This window comes from Phlebotomus papatasi, chromosome 3 (assembly GCF_024763615.1).
Source record: "Phlebotomus papatasi isolate M1 chromosome 3, Ppap_2.1, whole genome shotgun sequence".
NCBI lineage: Eukaryota > Metazoa > Arthropoda > Insecta > Diptera > Psychodidae > Phlebotomus > Phlebotomus papatasi.
The window spans coordinates 76,522,029-76,539,684 of record NC_077224.1 but is presented as its reverse complement, the minus strand read 5'-3'; the positions used below and the strand labels follow the sequence as shown (position 1 = coordinate 76,539,684).

Below are 17,656 nucleotides of genomic sequence, written 5' to 3'. Positions count from 1 at the left end.
TTTTTCCAATTTTTCTCAAAATTGGCCCAAGCTTTTTCAATAATTTTTGGATATGTTTTAGAGCTGGTCCAGGCGAATTTTTCGCCCAAACATATCTATGACCGGAAAATTCGCCATTTTGTATTATTGAAGGTCAAAGGTCAAATACTTTGGAAGGCTCATTTTTCTTGTTGGTTAAATTTGGATTTTTTTGAAAAGTATTGCAAATTAGAACCCGGCTGCATCGGTCTTCATCGGTAATAAAACAGATAAGTACCGATTTTTTGATTTTGGAATGCTTTTGTGATTTATGAATCAATTTGATCACAATTTGATTTATCACAATTTGATTTTGTGATGACTAGGTTGGATAAATGCCTGGAGAAACAAAGGAGCATCATCTCTATGAAAAAGATGTAGCGAGAAAAGCCTTGAAAGGCTCCCGGAAAGGTCAAGGAATGAGCGAATCTGCACGTACTTGGAGTATCGAAGTCAACTCACTTTAATGAATGATATGGAAAGTTTCCGGGCTTCTGTGACATTCTCCGTTTCCCTTACATAAACAGAAGGAGGACTTGGTAAGATTGGTTCATGAAATGAAGAGCAATGGGCATCCTGTTGAAGCGGATTAGCTGTCCAAATTTACAGCCATGTTGTCCAAATTAATAACCAAGTTGTCCAAAATAAGAGCCAAGGTCACCTCTACTTATCAATTCATTTTTAAACGTATTAAAACTAATTTTAGTAAAAATTAGATGATAAATAGCTTGCCAAGCTTCTAAACAACCCTTTTGAAAAGAGCGTAACAAAAAAAATCAATTAGTATTGAAAATATCGCACTTCACACTTGGAACATCGATGCTTATAAGAAGACTGTCCAAAATAATGAGCCTTTACCCTATTTATAAAAAGACTGAATAAAAGTTCCACCTCTTACAAAAGGGGTGGCAAAACGTTCCAGAGGCTTTATAAAGTGCTCGAACTCGTGACTTAAGCTGGCTATACACTCGACAAAATTTATTGTAATATCTTTTCACTATCCAATATTGACAAGGATTGCCTCCACATTGCAAAGATTAAGTTGACATAAAAGTTTTAATATTGAAGAAAATTGTCCAGTTTCAGTGTGTAGTTAATTATTGCAATATTTTTTTCAATATGGAGCATTTTTCTTCAATATTTTATTTCATTATTTTGAATAGCTACACACTAGGCCAAATAAGGTAAATAAAAATTTTTAAAGTCACATTGAAATAAAATTTCAAAGAAATTCTAAATATCAAATTCATCCAGAAAATCCCAGATTCTTGGAATTTCGCTGTACATTTTGTAAAATCTTCCCAAGAATCCAGCTTGGTTAGCACTCCTCATTTGCTTCCTCCAGCAAATCACAGTTACTCTGGAATTTTATTGTGCACTTGGTCAAATACACCCAGAATACCAAAGTTGGTCAGAATATTTCCGTTGATTTCTCCAGGAAATCATAGATCTTCTGGGATTTTCTTCTGTATTTTGTTAAGAAGACCCAAGTTACCCAAGTTGGTCCTTGAGGAACCAGGACCCGGAATATTCATGGAGGAACATGAGTATTCCAGGCGTACTTGACAAAAGATACAACAAAATCCCAGAAGATCTGTAATTTACTGAAGGAATCAGGAAAAATTTTCTGACCAACTTGGGTATTTTGGATGTTCTTGACAAGATACAGAAGAAAATCCCAAAAGATCTGTCTGTAAGCGTCGTAACGACCGGACGGACAAACAGCGTGACGTCAAAAAATTCAAAACTTCACATATCCAAAATTTTACCAAAATATGACCCCTGTGGAGTTTGAGCAATAAAAGTTCCTTTATTCCAAAACAAAAACAAAAAACTTACCGCATATAATGCCAATTATGGGAGCGTAGGAAGCATCCGTGGGGCCCCTCATGCGAATCTCATAGTCCATTTGGGCGTCACAGTCTCTCAGAGTTGGATGAGGTCCACACTTTGGATGCGAATGATACCATCCAACCAGGCTTACTTTCTTCTCCAGCATCGCCTTCTGGATTCCCACCTCAACATCCCCAGCCTTTTCCCGATCATGCCGTGAATTTCGACATGGAAAGGTGTGCGTGATAGAGAGACGCTGAGCCTGAGCATCCCAGGAACCGCCCAAGTACCCACAAACTTCACGCCCAGTCAGGTGACAGTGGAAGTCCAGCAGGAGCACTGCGGACGTCGCCACGGACACCAAAAAGGGCTGTGGGCGTCCGAGCGTGGAGAATGAGGATACTTCCACCAGAGTATTGCCATCGCTAGAGGGTTCAAATAACAAAAATTATTTAGAAGTTTCCTAAATCGAGTTGATAAAATTTGAAGAATTCTAGATAAAAGATTTAATTCCTGTTGAAATGACTTTCGAATTACTTCTAAACCAAACTAAAATCTAATTTAATATAATTTTGAAATTAGAGAAATAAAAAAAATATTAATAAGAAATTTTTGTATAGCTATCCCTTGTTCACATTTTTTTGCTATTATTATGCAAAAGGTTATATTACAGTTACAAGATAATACTGTTTGAGAAAAAAAGAGGGTGCGATTAACTTTTTTCCTCATAATATTAACACTTTTCAGGTGTAAAAATATATCAACATTTTTTAATGTCAATTTTACACCTTTTTAAGGATAAAATTAACATTTCCGGAATGTTATTTTAACTTTTTCGGATTTCTCTCATTGAGTGAATAAAATACGATCACTGTCCGATTAAAAAAAAAAGGATTTGCGATAATAAAAAAGAATTAAAATGCGCAAGGCCAGATTCGAACCCGTGACATTTTCGTCAGAGATCCTGTGCTACTTACAGTGAGTGTCAATAGTTTGTTGCCTAATGCATATTTGAGAAAACAAGTGAAAATAATGATAGAAAAAATTAATTTTCAAATTTTTTTGCAGATGAGTTCCCTGTAATTCGTAAATTTATATTTTTCAAAAAAAGAAAATAATTTTCATATCAAAAATAATTGTTTTCCAAAAGTTGATCATTTTAGATTCGTCAAAATTTTTTTGCCTAATTAAAAAAAAAAAAAAACAAATTAAAAATGGTCAAAACATACTACCAACTTAATGTAAATCGGTTACATTTCGAATTTATGTCATTTGAGAGGCAAATGGTGGGTTAGCACATTTCTAAATTTGTCCATGGTTGACAAATTTAGAAATTTGATTATTTATAATTACAGTAGAACCCCGCTATAGGCCATCGCTCTATAGTCCACAATTTATCGACAGTTGATTTCAATCAAAATACTGATTTTAAGTTAGGTTATGATTTTTAGTACGCGACATGCAATGTTGTCATAATTATTTTAATATTTTTGACAAACTTTATTGAGTAATTGTGATAATTGTGATCCATAATGAAGAGAGCGAGGGCAAGTACCACAATCGCAAAGAAAGTGGAAGCCGTCGAGCAATTTCAATACTAAAAGTCGTTGATAATTTTAAAAAATGACATGGACTATAGTGCGACCCAAATATCAAATCTGGAACCAAATATGGACTATAGCGAGACTCTACTGTATTTGATAATTTATAATTTAGGTTAAAAATGGCAAATTACAAAAAGTTAAAAGATAGGAAATCGTCCAGAGATACTGTTGAAATAAATGGAAACAGTCACTGCTGAAAATTGGCAAAAAATTTTGAAGCCAAAAATTTTAGCCTCTTACGGTGTTTCTGTCACTTTTATTTAAAATAAATTTCCAGCGAGTATGCAAATATCCTGAGTGCATAATGCCATTTCGCGCAATATTTTTTCATTACCAAAAATATGCATAATCCTATGACGCCCTGAGGACGATTTTGGTTAATTTATAACTGCTCAATTTAATTTCGAATTTCTGCAGGAAATTTTTAGATATTGGATGATTATATAAGTTCGTGGGACTTCCAAAGATAATGTGAACATATATATATATTTTTTAGAAGTATAATTTGTTTAATCAAAGATATTGTCTCCACTCCATTGATCTTAATAATTGTTCTCCAGAGATATATGAGTTTATTAATTCTATTTTCAAGGAAAAACCTGGGGTGGAATGATAACTTTTCGACACTATCGGATCGATTGTATCGATAAATCTATATCTGTTAAATTAATTGCATACTCACTTTATACGTATAATTGGGCCATTCATTGTGATAGTCTTAAAAGAATGCGACTGTCGATAAATATCTATATCAGTTACAGAAATCGCAAACATCGTTTAAATTTTTCAGAATCGACAGTCGATAGTATCGAAAATAAGTTATCATGTCGCCTCTAAAGAAGTTTGCAAGATCGTTTTAAACAGCGACAGAGGAGGCCAAATTTTTGTACACCAAACTATTCAGCAGGGATTAGAACAAATGATAACTTGAAGGGTCAATATCTGAAGAATATTCTAAGTTCTGGAGAATTTTCCATTGTAAATTTTGTAATTTTGGCAGCGTCTGTTGTTCGACACAGGATTTAGTGTTGTCATCTTAGAAAATTATGTCCTTTCTTTAGGACAAAATCGTACATTCTTATTAAAAAAAACCGCATTGAATCTAATGAATTAGTTACAGTGCTTGTGTTCTATGATTGTTTCATCACATTCGAGCAGCTCAAAATGAGTAATTTCTCTGAAATCACATCAAATATACAGAAACAATTTCAAATGAATGCAAATCAGCTTTTGCAATAAGTTTGTTTTTTTTCCAGGATCTGTTTCTTCTTGTAAAAGGTGTTCTTTATTGCAAGATATCAGGAAGGAAATGGCTACATTCATACAGTTCCCCTTATTCCTTTCAATGAAAAGATGTGGTATCCATGAATTTAGCTTTCAAATATATCCAAGCTTTTCTAAGTAGCGGAATACGGTCGAATTATTACTTTCCAATATCTTAAGGGCCTCGACAGACTTGAGGATTAGCCAAGAGACGACTTAGCGTAATTATATCCGAAATAATGGTTAAACCGCATTTCTATCATTTTCCAATAAGCCGTCTCTCGACTTAAGGCATAAATGATCTAGGGCATAATAAGCTCTTCAATTATTAACCACAAATTTTCGTTAGAGATCGTTTAAAATAGAGTTGATCAAATTCACCTTTTTGTTCCTTATTTTCCCTCTTAAGGACACATCGACTTATTTGAAGGATAGGGGGAAGTGGGACACCTTTGAAAGTGGGGTAACTTTAAAATTGGTATTTTTCTCCTATGTTTAAGTGGAACTGAGCCATATCATTATGTTATTTAGCTTTTCAATCTGTTTGTGCAGCTAAATTATATCACAATAAGGCTAAATTTTATTCAAAAATAGGTGAAAAAGCCCAATTTCAAAGGTTCCACACTTTTAAATGTGCCCCACTTCCCCCTACTTTGAATTAAAGGGATATAAGACACTAGGGGAAAGTACTTTCCCTTCGAACGTGCATGCCTTCGAATAATGTGAATTTTCTTTTAGTTTTCCATAGAGACTTACACATTTCTATTAAATATTAATTGGCTTATCATCAATTGTTGATAATTCCGTGATAATTTAGTGTAAATCTCTTACGAAAAACATTCTCGTTATTCGAAAGCATCAACGTTCGAAGGAAGAACACTTTCCCATATAATCTTTTCAGTACATACAGAAAAGTAAACAATAATGGTGGAGGTAGGCTAAGGGATACCTTATAACGACATTCGTGAAAAAGTCCCACGTACTTATGAAAAATAGACCGCCAGAAGAAATACATAGGGGAAAGTACTCTTTCTTCGCATGTTCATGCCTTCGAATATAATTTTTTTCTACTTTTCCTAAGAGATTTCCACATGATTTTCACATAATTATCAATAATTGATTGTAAGCTAACTAATATTTAATAGAAATGTTTAAGTATCTTAGGATAACTTAAAGAAAATTCACATTATTCGAAGGCATGAACATTCGAAGGGAGAGTACTTCCCCCTATTATTGCTCTTTCGCTTCTTAGAAAGTCATTCTAAGTTTGTCATTGGGTCGATTTTGATAATATTTTATTTATTCTATTTCTTGATTTTAATTTTTGAGAAATTTTAACAATTTTAATTTGCTGAGTTAAAATTAATTTGAGCACTACTGCTACTACTTGAGCACTATTGTTTGAACACTATTTGCTACTTTAGCATATTTAAACATGTTCTTGTAGGCTAAGTATTAGTTTATATTCAATCAATAATCGAAAATCTATTAATTCAAATGATTTTTAATGCAAATTAACGCATAGGAACAATTCATCTGAAAATTAAAATGAATTTACAAATTGAAAAACTCCTAGTGTGATAGCACGATGACTCTATTAATGTGAATTAAATAATCATAAACAATAAATGCGACGAATGTATAAATTGTATTTTGTAATTATTTAATGTAAAGAATTTAATTATTATTTACTTAATAGATTTTTTTTTGCAAGATGCTTAATCGAATTTATGAACAGTGTAATATCCGGTATATTTCTAATAAATTGTTGGACTGGGTTTACTTACTAATTTATACCAAAATATCATTTAAAATCAACCATTTAATTATTTTAAAACTTAACTGAAAGTAAACATCTTTCTAAATTGCTATCAAATATCATCTCTAATCTAGAAAAATGCCAATTCAACTCTGAAAGGTATGTACGAAAAAAAAATCAGGTAACTTACTGTGCAATATTTCGATCACTTATTGTATTGAATGTAACTGGGATTCTTTTTATCGGTTCTGGCGCTTCCTCCTTCTTCTCTGGCTCTGGATCGGGTTCTGCTGTAACAAAGACAAAAACACACAAAAAATATATATATATAACTTCAAATACTGCAAATGGAAATTATGTTCAAAGTTGCTGCTTGACAACTTTCCAAGACGTTTTTCTCTTGTCACCCACAAAAGTTTTTCTCTCTTCAAAATTGGAAGAAGGTAGCAAAAAAAAATGCGCAAAGAATCAAAACGATTAACTTTTTTTCTGTACGTCTTTTTTGCTCAAGAGTTTTAAAATGAAACCACAGAATACTGCCAAGGTATTTTTTTTTCTTCTGCAACCGAGCAAAAGAACAAAATGACATCTATCTGTTTGGTGGAATAACTTGGATGTGATTTGTTGTATTGTGCCTTTATTCACATAAAATTACAATCAGAGAATCATTCACGCCCCATTCATTGCAATCAATTGCTGGGAATAAATTTAGACAGACTTTGACCCAAATAATTGTTCTATACATTCATTTTCCGCCACACTAATTATTTTCAATATCAAATTAGCATTTACGATGCTCCAGTCTCAAAATATTCCTCTAACTAAATACTGGAATTAGAGTTTGTAATTTTCTGTGCATTGTTTGCCGGTAAAACTACTAATTCGACGTAAATTCACACACTAAATTATATTCATTAAATCCTCTTTTGTCAATCACTAAGACCCACAATCATAAAACATAATTAAATGCATAAAGTTGAAATTTTCAAACATCTAAAATTGATAAGTTGCTCTTTTATATTATTTACATTCAATTAAGGTCCTTAATTTTAAGATAAATTTTGAGGACTCGGGCACTCCTTTTAGATCAGGAAAATTTCATGAAGTTGAAATTCGGATCCCTTTCTTTCTCGCATGTTTTGCATATGTCTATCTCATTCTCTCGCACTCTTCTTCTTCTTCTCTTAAACATCACTCCAAATTCAATTTAGCTCAATCGAATTTGGTATGAATAATGAGATAGTCATATGCAAAACATGTGAGAAAGAAAGGGTTTTGAATTTCGACTTCATGAAATTTTCCTGATCTAAAAGGTGTGCCCGAGCCATAAAGCTCTTAATTTTTAAAACCTATAAACAAAATAGTTCGCTACCGATTGAGTAAAATTCTAGTAAAAACTTTAAAAATTTAGTATAAATTTTACTTAGTAAGAACTTCATTAATTTAAAGTCAGTAATTTTTTTTTAAAAAAATTCACGTCATTGTAAAATTTTAAGTACAAAATAGCGCTGTATATTATTCGTATTATAAAAAATTACAATGTTTAATGGAAAATCGATAGGCAAAAGCTCTGGTTAGGCAAAGCTAACAAAATCTATTTAAAATATTTTGAAAATTATCAAGCAATTTCTGTTTTAGTGTAAATGTATCAGTATTTAATGAAATTACATGCTTATTTACAAATTCATTATAGTAATGACTGCAGAGAAAATAATTCAATTTGAGCCAAATTAAATTTGATATAGGGTACGGTGTAGATAGCCTAATTCGGAAACTGATCCAATTGGGAGATTCTTTTACAACTTCGTTTGAGAATACAGATTTTTTTTCTTGATAAACACAATATTTAATTTCTATTTATATATTACCTATGCCACAATCTGATTATTTGAGTCTTTGCGCTCCAGATAAATTGAAAATCCATTATTCATATTAATAAATTAAATAAAAAAAACTAAATTTGGCTGAATCTACTATCGAAACAATTTAAAAAGGGAATAATAAAAATTTTATTGCATAAAAATAGGAAAATATCCATATAATTTAACAAGAGTTTGTTGGCCGCCGATTTGCAAAACTTTTCCATAATTTGTATGGAAGAACATCCTTTGGATCCCTTTTGATATTGGAAGAACATCCCAGAGAAAAAAAACAGGGGTGCGATTAACTTTTTCTCCTCATAACTTTAACACTTTTTAGGTGTATAATTACATCAACATTTTTTTAATGTTAATTTTACACCTTTTTAAGGGTAAAATTAACATGAAAAAGGGTAATTTTAACCCTCAATACACCTAAAAAGGGTAATATTTACACAGATTTCGGATAAATAATGCAGGGTAAAATCAACATTTCCGGAATGTTATTTTAACTTTTTTGGATTTCTCTCAGTGTAGTGAAAGTAGGGTCCAGTGAACACCCCTTCGACAGGGAACCCCTATTGACACTTTTGTCAAAATGTTGAAATTTATTTAATATATCTAATAAAATGTAAGTATTATGGCGTTTTCTCATTAATGTAAGTTGTTCGATAAAGATAAGTGTTCAAATTTCGTATTCCAAATGGTATTGAGTAGGGTGTCAATAGGTCCTGACACGAGTTCTTAAAGTGTTCCTTCCACCCTACTTCTCATGTCTTTAATACAAACTGCTTAATTAAGAACTTTTTCGAACGCTCATGTCATTTTAGGTTCCGCTATTCACTACAAGGCGCTGACCTTTGTCTAATTTTTAAATAGTTGGATGTTCTACAACTTCTTAAAATTAAGTCGTTGAGTTAAAAACTAATTAAATACTTAGTTAGCAATTAATGTATTTAGTCGCGTAGGTTCTTATAAAACTTGATATGCTTCTTGGAAATAATTTTAGGGGAATGTAGGCATGGTTCGCACAGAGTGAACCTTCAAACGATTCGAATTTTCTCTTTGTTTGCAAAGACCTGACCTACCATTTCTCATCTCATTTCATGAACTTAATAATGATCTATCTTATGGCTAATAAATGACGAACTAGCTCTTTGCAAATAAAGAGAAAATTTGTGTTGTTTGAAGGTTCACTCTGTGCGAACCATACCAAGATTCCCCTACTTTATATTGGTACTGATAAAATATCACTCATGTTTCTAGATTTTAAGCTTGGACTTAAAATGTGACTATACATTCGAATGTAAATTCACAAGAGTATAAAACAAAAAACACAAAGACTTAAAAATTCAACATATTGGATTAAAAATTGGCAAAATGATTTAGCTCACACAAATTATCCACATGAATGATTACATTCTTTTCCTCCATGCTCATTCCCAGTTGTGTATTCACCTTTCATGCCCGAAAATTTTTATGAAGACACTCATAATTACATAAATAAACACACCCAGTGAAATTTTCGTTCTTCATCGTGTCTTAAAATCGCACTTTCTTCCACTTCCACAAATAAAAGCAAAAAAAAAAAAACAAAGAAGACTCAAAACGTCCACCAAATGCGATTTATAAAGATTATTGAGTTTTCAAGAATTTATATTGAGAACCCAAATAAATTTTTACTCAACAGGAATTTGACTTAATACCAAGATAATCTACAACTCATTTTCAACTGATTTCTTTCCACTGAGCATTTTAATTTTTCCCTTACAAGTCACATGATAGGGTAATTTATCAGTAAATTGCATTGCATTGAAGTTTCAAAGTGAATTAATACGACAATTCACTAAACACTGTGATTATTCAATTAATCGCTCTGTGAAGTTATGGATAATGAAACTTGAGAGTTTTTTTTATTGAGGTGACTTTTTCTTGTGATTCGCTCATTATACTGCAATTGTTTTTCTCCTCAGCTATTTTATGCATTTGCGAATACTGTAATGTTTAAAAAAATATGTATACAAGTTTAAATGAGTTGCAGATGAATTACAAGAGGAAGTATTCCCTCTGAAAATTGCTGAAATTGCAGAGCAAATAAAATATAAATGGAATTATGGAAATTTTATATTGTTTTCTTTTGGGTTCGCATTATTTTTTAAGTCATTTTAAAAATAATTTGTAAATTCTGTTTAAAATAGAAATATCTTAGGCGAAAGTAGAGCACTTTTAAATGTGGGGCAACTTTGAAATTGGAATTTTTTACCTATTTTATCATGATATAATTTATAACTGCAAAAACAGATTGAAAAGTTAAACTATATTATGATATTGCTCAGTTCCATTTTAACATAGGAGAAAAATACCAATTTCAAAGCTGCCCCACATTCAAAGGTGCCTCACTTCCCCCTATTTCGAATTTGTCCACTATTTCGACCGCTCAGAATAAAAAACGAATAACTCGCAATAGTCAAATTTTACAGGAGAGCAATTTGAACCTGAGATTTTACACGCAGAGTATAGGATTTTTGAGAATTTAAATCACTATAACTTTGAAAATAATTATCTTTCAAGTATAATATTCACAGGTAAAGTAGAGGGTATAAAGAAGTATCCAAAATGCGGATAAAACGATTTTTTTCTTAAGGCCTCTACACACTGGGAACAATTTTCTTCAAAAATGACATTTGTGATAGAATTTTGACGTTTGCACCTACTGCAGTGCAGACGTCTTCTTTCAAGAAAGCAATTTTTGACGAAAATCGCTCCCAATGTGTAGAGGCCATTAATAAAAAATCTAGTTGTTCAACTTATATTCTGACAATTTATAGAAGTTCTTTAGTAAATTTGAAATACGAAATATTTAATTTGAATAAAAAGATATAAATAAAAAAGTGAGGTTGTGTTAAACTTAACCTAAGAACCAGGTTCTTAAATAAAAAAAATATATAATATAAATATATATCTCAAATATTCTTTATGAAAAATAAAAGGAAGGAACTGAACAACTTATACAAATTTTGAAAGGTTTTAAATTCTGGAATTTTGACCACGTAAAAACATAAGAATTTTTATTATGTACAATATATTTCTTTTAGAAATCTTCAACATAACCTCACATTTTAATATAATCTGTTACTGAAATGAGAAAGTTTTTGAATATTAAGAGCAAAATCTTTTGGGCAAACCTTTTGCACAAAATTTCATTTTACTTAGACAAAAAGTACAATAATTGTTAGGATATCATATCTTTAAATATCTGTAAAATTTGACAGCAAAAGACTAAGTAAAAAATATCTGGAGAGAGAACGGAAAGGGATATCGACAAGCGACAAAATCTCGAATGGGTTGAAATCTTCAAAACCAAAATGCCGAATTTCTAAAGCCTGCCATAGCTATTCCCACGATTGCACCTCATTTTTGCTGGAGGCAAAAATTAATTTTCTGTGCTTTAGTATATTATTTCACACATTATTTTCCGTATATAGGGTCGAAGGAACACCTCTTCGACGGGAATCCCTATTGACACTTTTGCCATAATATTGAAATTAATTTAATGCATCTACTAAAATCTAAGTAATATGACGTTAATTCAATAATCGTCATTTTTAGATAAAGATAAGTGCTCAAATTTCGTATTCCAAAGGGTAGAGAGTAGGTCAATAAGGTCCTGACACGAGTGCTTAAAATGTTAATAGGTGTTCCTTTCACCCTAATTTCGTCCCTTTCAATATTTTACCAACTCGGGATTTTGTCTTTTGGAATCTTATGCCTTAGTTAGACACACTTTCGACTTAAGCTGAAAGACGGCTTAACGTATTTCTCATCAAACTAATTTGACTTAATTTATCAAATAATTTTGATTATAATTAAGTTAAGGGGTTACCTGGGTCGAAAAACTGCAAAACGCCATGTTTTCTATCTTTTCAACATAATAATTTTTGTTTTAATTTAAGTTCTTAAGAATATAAAAGCACAACATTTAACTATAATCAAGTGTGCTAATCCGGGCGCTTCGCTATCTGGATCGTTTATGACTAATCCACTTAAAATAAAATTTTTATTTTTATTTCCGTAATATAGTCACTATACAGTAACATAATATAGCTATTCAACTTTGAGAAAAAGCAAAAATAATAATTTTATCCATTATATAAGTGAGTGTAATCGACTCATTTCAAACTTGTGCCGCCTAGATTCTGTACTAAAAACTTTCTTTCAGATATTTTCGCTAATGACAGCTGGTTGATTGAAAACATTTATTGTTTTTTCCTTGTGAAAAAGTATTTTAAATCGAAAGGTTTAATTAAAAGTGAGGTAGCGAATAGGCGACCCAGTTAGTGCATGCTGACTTATTTCAGTATTATCATTATTTTTTAAATTTTCTTTAATATTTTTGATCATTTTTTATATTATGTTTCTGAATGAAACAGTGAATAATTCTATGGATTTAGAAGAAGTAAAAAAGCGTTTAAGTTTTAAGTAGCACTCTTCGGAAAACGATCCAGTTATCCCACCTTACTATATATTTTCTGATATTTTCATTTAAAAATCTTAAAAATTCAGCCGCTGGAACCTGATTTTCTGAGACCTTTTTTGAAAAAATATACTTTTCGGTGGACAAGATTTCTCAGAGTATTCAACTGTTGTCAAAAAACTAAATATTAACCTACTAGCTGATGAGTTAAACTCATACGTGGGCGGTACATTAAAAAAAAAATAGAAATTTGGATTTTAGACAGAGTTTTACATAAAATACATCAATTTTCGGAGTATTTTACATCACGTTTTGTTTTGTAAAATCAGTTAAAATCAAGATAAAAAAATTCTAGCGTGCAAGTACGAGTTTAACGGTTTAACTTATCACCTAACAGGAAATATTTAGTTTTTTTTGACGACAGATGGATATACTCTAAATCTTGTTCACCCAAAAGTACCTGTGTTTTTTTTTTCTTCAAAAAACCGTCTCTAAAAATCAGGTCACAAAGGCTAAATTTTTAAAATTTGAAATGAAAATTTTAGAAAATAGGGTAAATGGGGTAAATTAAGCTAATTCAAAACCTCCTCCAAATGGAAATTTTTCTCTATTGCAAATGAAAACGTCATTGTTTTCATGATAAATACAGTACTGAATTATTATATTTATATATTTTCTATACAACAGTTTCATTATTTAGTTAATTTTGCTCCAAATAAAGCGAAAATGTATTCATATTCACAAATTTTAATTTGTTAATTTCTCAGAAAAATTGAAAGTGTACCTTTTCACCATCGAATTTTTCATCGAGAATCTACTGTATAGTTAAAATATTTGTATCTTTATATGCTTAAAAGCTCGATTTAAATATTATCCTTATTATGTTGAAAACAGATGCCAAGGAAATATGCTGTTTTTTTTAGTCTGCGTGACCCACGTAACCCCTTAAGCCGTCTCTCGGTTGAAGTCGTAGTGTTTCTGGGGCATTAGCTTTTCGGGATTTTGGCATCGATTTTCGAACAATTCTAATGATTGGAAGAAATTGTTCTACATTATTTTCAATGATACTATTCTTGCAATTGCAGTTAGTGTTCCCTACATTAATTTTTTTTAGAAAAAGTTTTACATTGAGCTCTTCAGAAATTGCGACATGAGCGCCATTGACGGCGGCTACACATACTTCGCATACTCAGAAAAGTTATAATTGATAAAATCACCATCCCTTTTCGTGTAAAATAAAAAAATCGATTGAAAATTGTTCTTATGAATCTGTTTTTTGCAATAAACATCTTTTATTTAATGGAATAAATAGATTTGACTAGAAAATAACGTGAAATAGATAAGAAATCACTTTAAAATTATAATTGAGATTGTTAAGAATTTCCTTTAACCCCAAAAAATTACTGATTTTCAGCATTAAAATAGTATCATTTAGAATTTTAGATTTAATTTTCACTGAAGATTTTTATTAAAATATTACGATTTAAATAATCTAGTTTTAATCCTAAATTAAGAGCGAAGTTAGCTGTTTCAGAAAATGATATTTTTCCTCATAACTTTAAGACTTTTTAGGTGTAAAAATATATCAACATTTTTTAATGTAAATTTTACACCTTTTTAAGGGTAAAATTAACATGAAAAACAATTACTTTAACCCCTAATACACATAAAAAGCATAATATTTACACCGATTTCGGATCAATTAGGGTAAAATTAACATTTCCGGAATGTTATTTTAACTTTTTCGGATTTCTCTTAGTGTAATTATTAAAAAAAACATCTTTCTATTTATTATGCGAAATAAATCACTTTCAAAACATTTTTATGTAATTTTATTATTGTGTTTATTATTCTTTATTAATATTTTAAAATCCTTTTACTTTCTTTTCACACTTATAGCAACTAAAAGAAAATATGCAACAGAAATTGTGAGGAATTGCAAATAAAATTGATCATCGCATTTATTCTCTTTTTGTTCAATTTCCACCCAAATAACACAAAGAGATGTACAATTGCTGACGAATTGGATTTTTCCCAACTTTTCTCTCTTGAACTTTCCCACCCTCCAATAGCAAAAAAAAAGGAGAAAAATAAATGAGACTTACCTGGACAGGGCGAAGTGCCTCTCTTTAATTGACATTTCCTCACCCAGGCCGCCTTGTAGGCGTCCAGTTTCTTCCCTTTATACTTCACAGACGCCCACCCGCACCCTGATTTCTTATCTGGATTTATAATCCTCTTGCAGTGGATGGCCCAGGCACTCGGAGAACAGAATACCGTCTCCGTTTCCTGTGACTTTATCTTGCCATCCGGAAGCAAGTCTCCCACAAATTTTTGACCCTAAATATCAATGTGTTATAAGTTTTCCGGAAGTTATTGAAATGGTGAAAAGACTTGAGGCACTCACCAGGTACTCAATGGTCATTGTGGATTTTCCGGGCTGCAGCATCTTGGCAGCCAGGAGCATCTGAAGTGTGACTGTGCGTCCCAAAACGGCACCATTGCTGTTACTAAATGGCACAATTGAGTGTGTCTCATTTGTCTGCAACACAGAAGTGAAAAAAATATTTGTGGTTAGCGTGGTTCCGTGTAAGAAAAAAAAATCCCTCTTGGGATTTCCACACAAAGCGCCCCACTCTAACCTCGTCCTCCTCGCCAATGTCGCTGTCATGTTTTTCGGCGTCTTTCTCTGTCTCTTCATCACCTTTCGTGGACATTCCTTCGTACTTTTGCAAATCTACAAGCTACCGACGATTGATTTTCAGCAATGTCCTATATTATTTCATTCATAAATCATTCGGGTTCGCGAGTGTACAAAAAAAAAGTGCCCCACACTATTGTTTTTGTTGTTGTAATGTGCCGGAACAATTGATGGTCATTTTTCTCGTCAAAATCACACACAGCCAACACAATTTTTCCACCAAACACTGCTACAGATCACCAAGACACGATTTTACGCACAATTTACACAACTTTACGCCTATTTCGGGGGGAAAACTGCAATTTTGTGGACACTGACGGGGAACGCTTTTCTTATTTTGACATTTTTTGACATTTTTCCGGGTTGACAGCTTCGACGGAATCTGCAGATTTTTTCGGAGTATGCCGTTCCGGAAATGTCAAGCTCAACATAACCTCACAAATTAATTGTTTTCATTATTTTTGGAGTAATTTTTGCAGAAGAAAAACACCTTGGAAAATTCTTATAATGCTGCCGGAAAATATTGATCAGCAAATTATGGCTCTGGAGAAACAGGAATTAGAGGTAGGTGCATCAGATTTTGCTGTTCTTTGAGTTTTATTGAGGATTTTTGTGTGATTTTCAGGCTCCCAATGGAGTGGCTTCTCTTCAACTCTACACAGAACTATTTGCGGCTTATCTGTTTAAAAATGAATTGTAAGACTTTCTTTTGAATCTCCCTCACTCATTTCAAAAACTTAACTATGTTTCTTATATCCAGGAGTCAAGCGAGGTTTCTCTGGAAGCGAATCCCACAGAATATCAAATCCGGAAATGCTGAACTTGAGCGAATGTTTACAGTGCTACAATGCCTGTGGTCCAATAAGAATTTTGAGTTCTACAAGGCTATCACATACGAGTGGTCCAAGCCAATTGCTAAAATCATGGGTGAACTGAAGGAAAAAGTCCAGGCAGAGACGATAAATCTCATAGGACGAGCATACAGCTCGATTTTCGAGAATGTTTTTGTGGAAATGACAAATTACAGCCCGGATACTGTCACAGAAACCTGCAAAAGTCTCAACTGGGAGGTAATCGATGGGCCCTACCCGCGACTCATCATCCCCAAGAAACCCCCAGTGGAAAAAATGGCCGTTACAACTTGTGAAGATCAACTGCAGAAGCTCACGGACTTTGTCTCATTTCTGGAGAATTAACTTGGAGTTGTATCTCGTGAATAAATTTAAGACATTTGCTTTTGGAACTCTCTATAATTCCTTTAGCTTTTCCGCTTTTCCTTTAGCTCGCTGCAAACAAATCCCTAATTTATCCTTGGTCCAAATGCTTTTGTCTCTGTGTTGGAAATTTAATCAATCATCCGCCCAAACAAGCTGCCCTTAAAAATTCTTTAATGTGTAAATTAATCTCATGTGGTCCAGAGATGATTCGAAACGGCACGTGAATAAATTAGCAGCATGTGAATCAAAAGGCAGAGGGATTTAAATCCCTTCAGGATATGGAAATTTTTGGTCTTAACAGAGATATTCGAATTATAATTGCTCAGATAATTAATTTCTGAAGCTGGATGTGCGGTCAGAGTGAAGCTTCCAATTCCCATTCATCTTGTTTTTCGTATCTGCGACAGTGTCTTCCTTTTTTTTTGCCGTTTCTTCGTGCCGCGGGAGATTTTTGGCCTCGGAGCACACGACGCTCAAAAGAAGTTGTAAAAAAGGGAAGAAAGAACAATCAGAGGGATTGTCATTATAAATTTTCATGTACAAATTCTTTAAATAACTAAATAAATAAAAAAAACGTCACAATAATAATATTTATATTATTTATTGAATAATGTGGTTGTCTTTTGGGAATTTTCTAGATTAATTTGTGGTATTTATTTTTTTTAGGAGTGTTGAATCGGTTGAATCCTTCCTATAATAACGGTTTTCAAGGTTAAGGCCATAATGCCCATAATGGATCTTTCTAGAGAATCTAGACTAGACTCTAGACTAGAGAGCATATCAACAGAATGGGATTATATTTGAGATCGTTGAAAGGGTTTTGAACCAAGGGGTCACTAATATTGAGGAACCCTCTTCAACTGTCAGAGAAACGCTTCGCGAAACCCACCTTTTGCATCGCGAAACCCGAGAAACCCAAGAATTGCAT

The 17,656-nt window shown here is 32.3% G+C and overlaps 2 protein-coding genes across 14 annotated transcripts in view; one reads left to right on the top strand and one right to left on the bottom strand.

Moving 5' to 3' along the window:
• LOC129805801 (MPN domain-containing protein CG4751) overlaps window positions 1-15,879 on the bottom strand; it is a 29,510-nt gene extending 13,631 nt beyond the window's left edge. For 10 of the 13 annotated variants that reach the window (XM_055853965.1, XM_055853962.1, XM_055853964.1 and 7 more), the window contains exons 1-5: window positions 15,453-15,879; window positions 15,218-15,352; window positions 14,916-15,150; window positions 6,668-6,767; window positions 1,858-2,276 (exon numbers count right to left, since the gene is read on the bottom strand). In XM_055853965.1, the coding sequence (XP_055709940.1) occupies window positions 1,858-2,276; window positions 6,668-6,767; window positions 14,916-15,150; window positions 15,218-15,352; window positions 15,453-15,527 (964 nt within the window). In that variant the 5' untranslated portion in view covers window positions 15,528-15,879. The remainder of the gene's footprint in view (window positions 1-1,857; window positions 2,277-6,667; window positions 6,768-14,915; window positions 15,151-15,217; window positions 15,353-15,452) is intronic. The other 3 variants (XM_055853958.1, XM_055853968.1, XM_055853967.1) reach the window with 1 other exon arrangement.
• A 65-nt stretch (window positions 15,880-15,944) lies between these two features.
• LOC129805830 (COP9 signalosome complex subunit 8) lies at window positions 15,945-16,758 on the top strand. Its single transcript, XM_055854021.1, has 3 exons — window positions 15,945-16,075; window positions 16,137-16,207; window positions 16,272-16,758. Exons 1-3 carry the CDS (start codon window positions 16,019-16,021, stop codon window positions 16,705-16,707), a joined length of 564 nt encoding a protein of 187 aa, XP_055709996.1. The 5' UTR covers window positions 15,945-16,018; the 3' UTR covers window positions 16,708-16,758.
• Window positions 16,759-17,656: the final 898 nt, after the last annotated feature.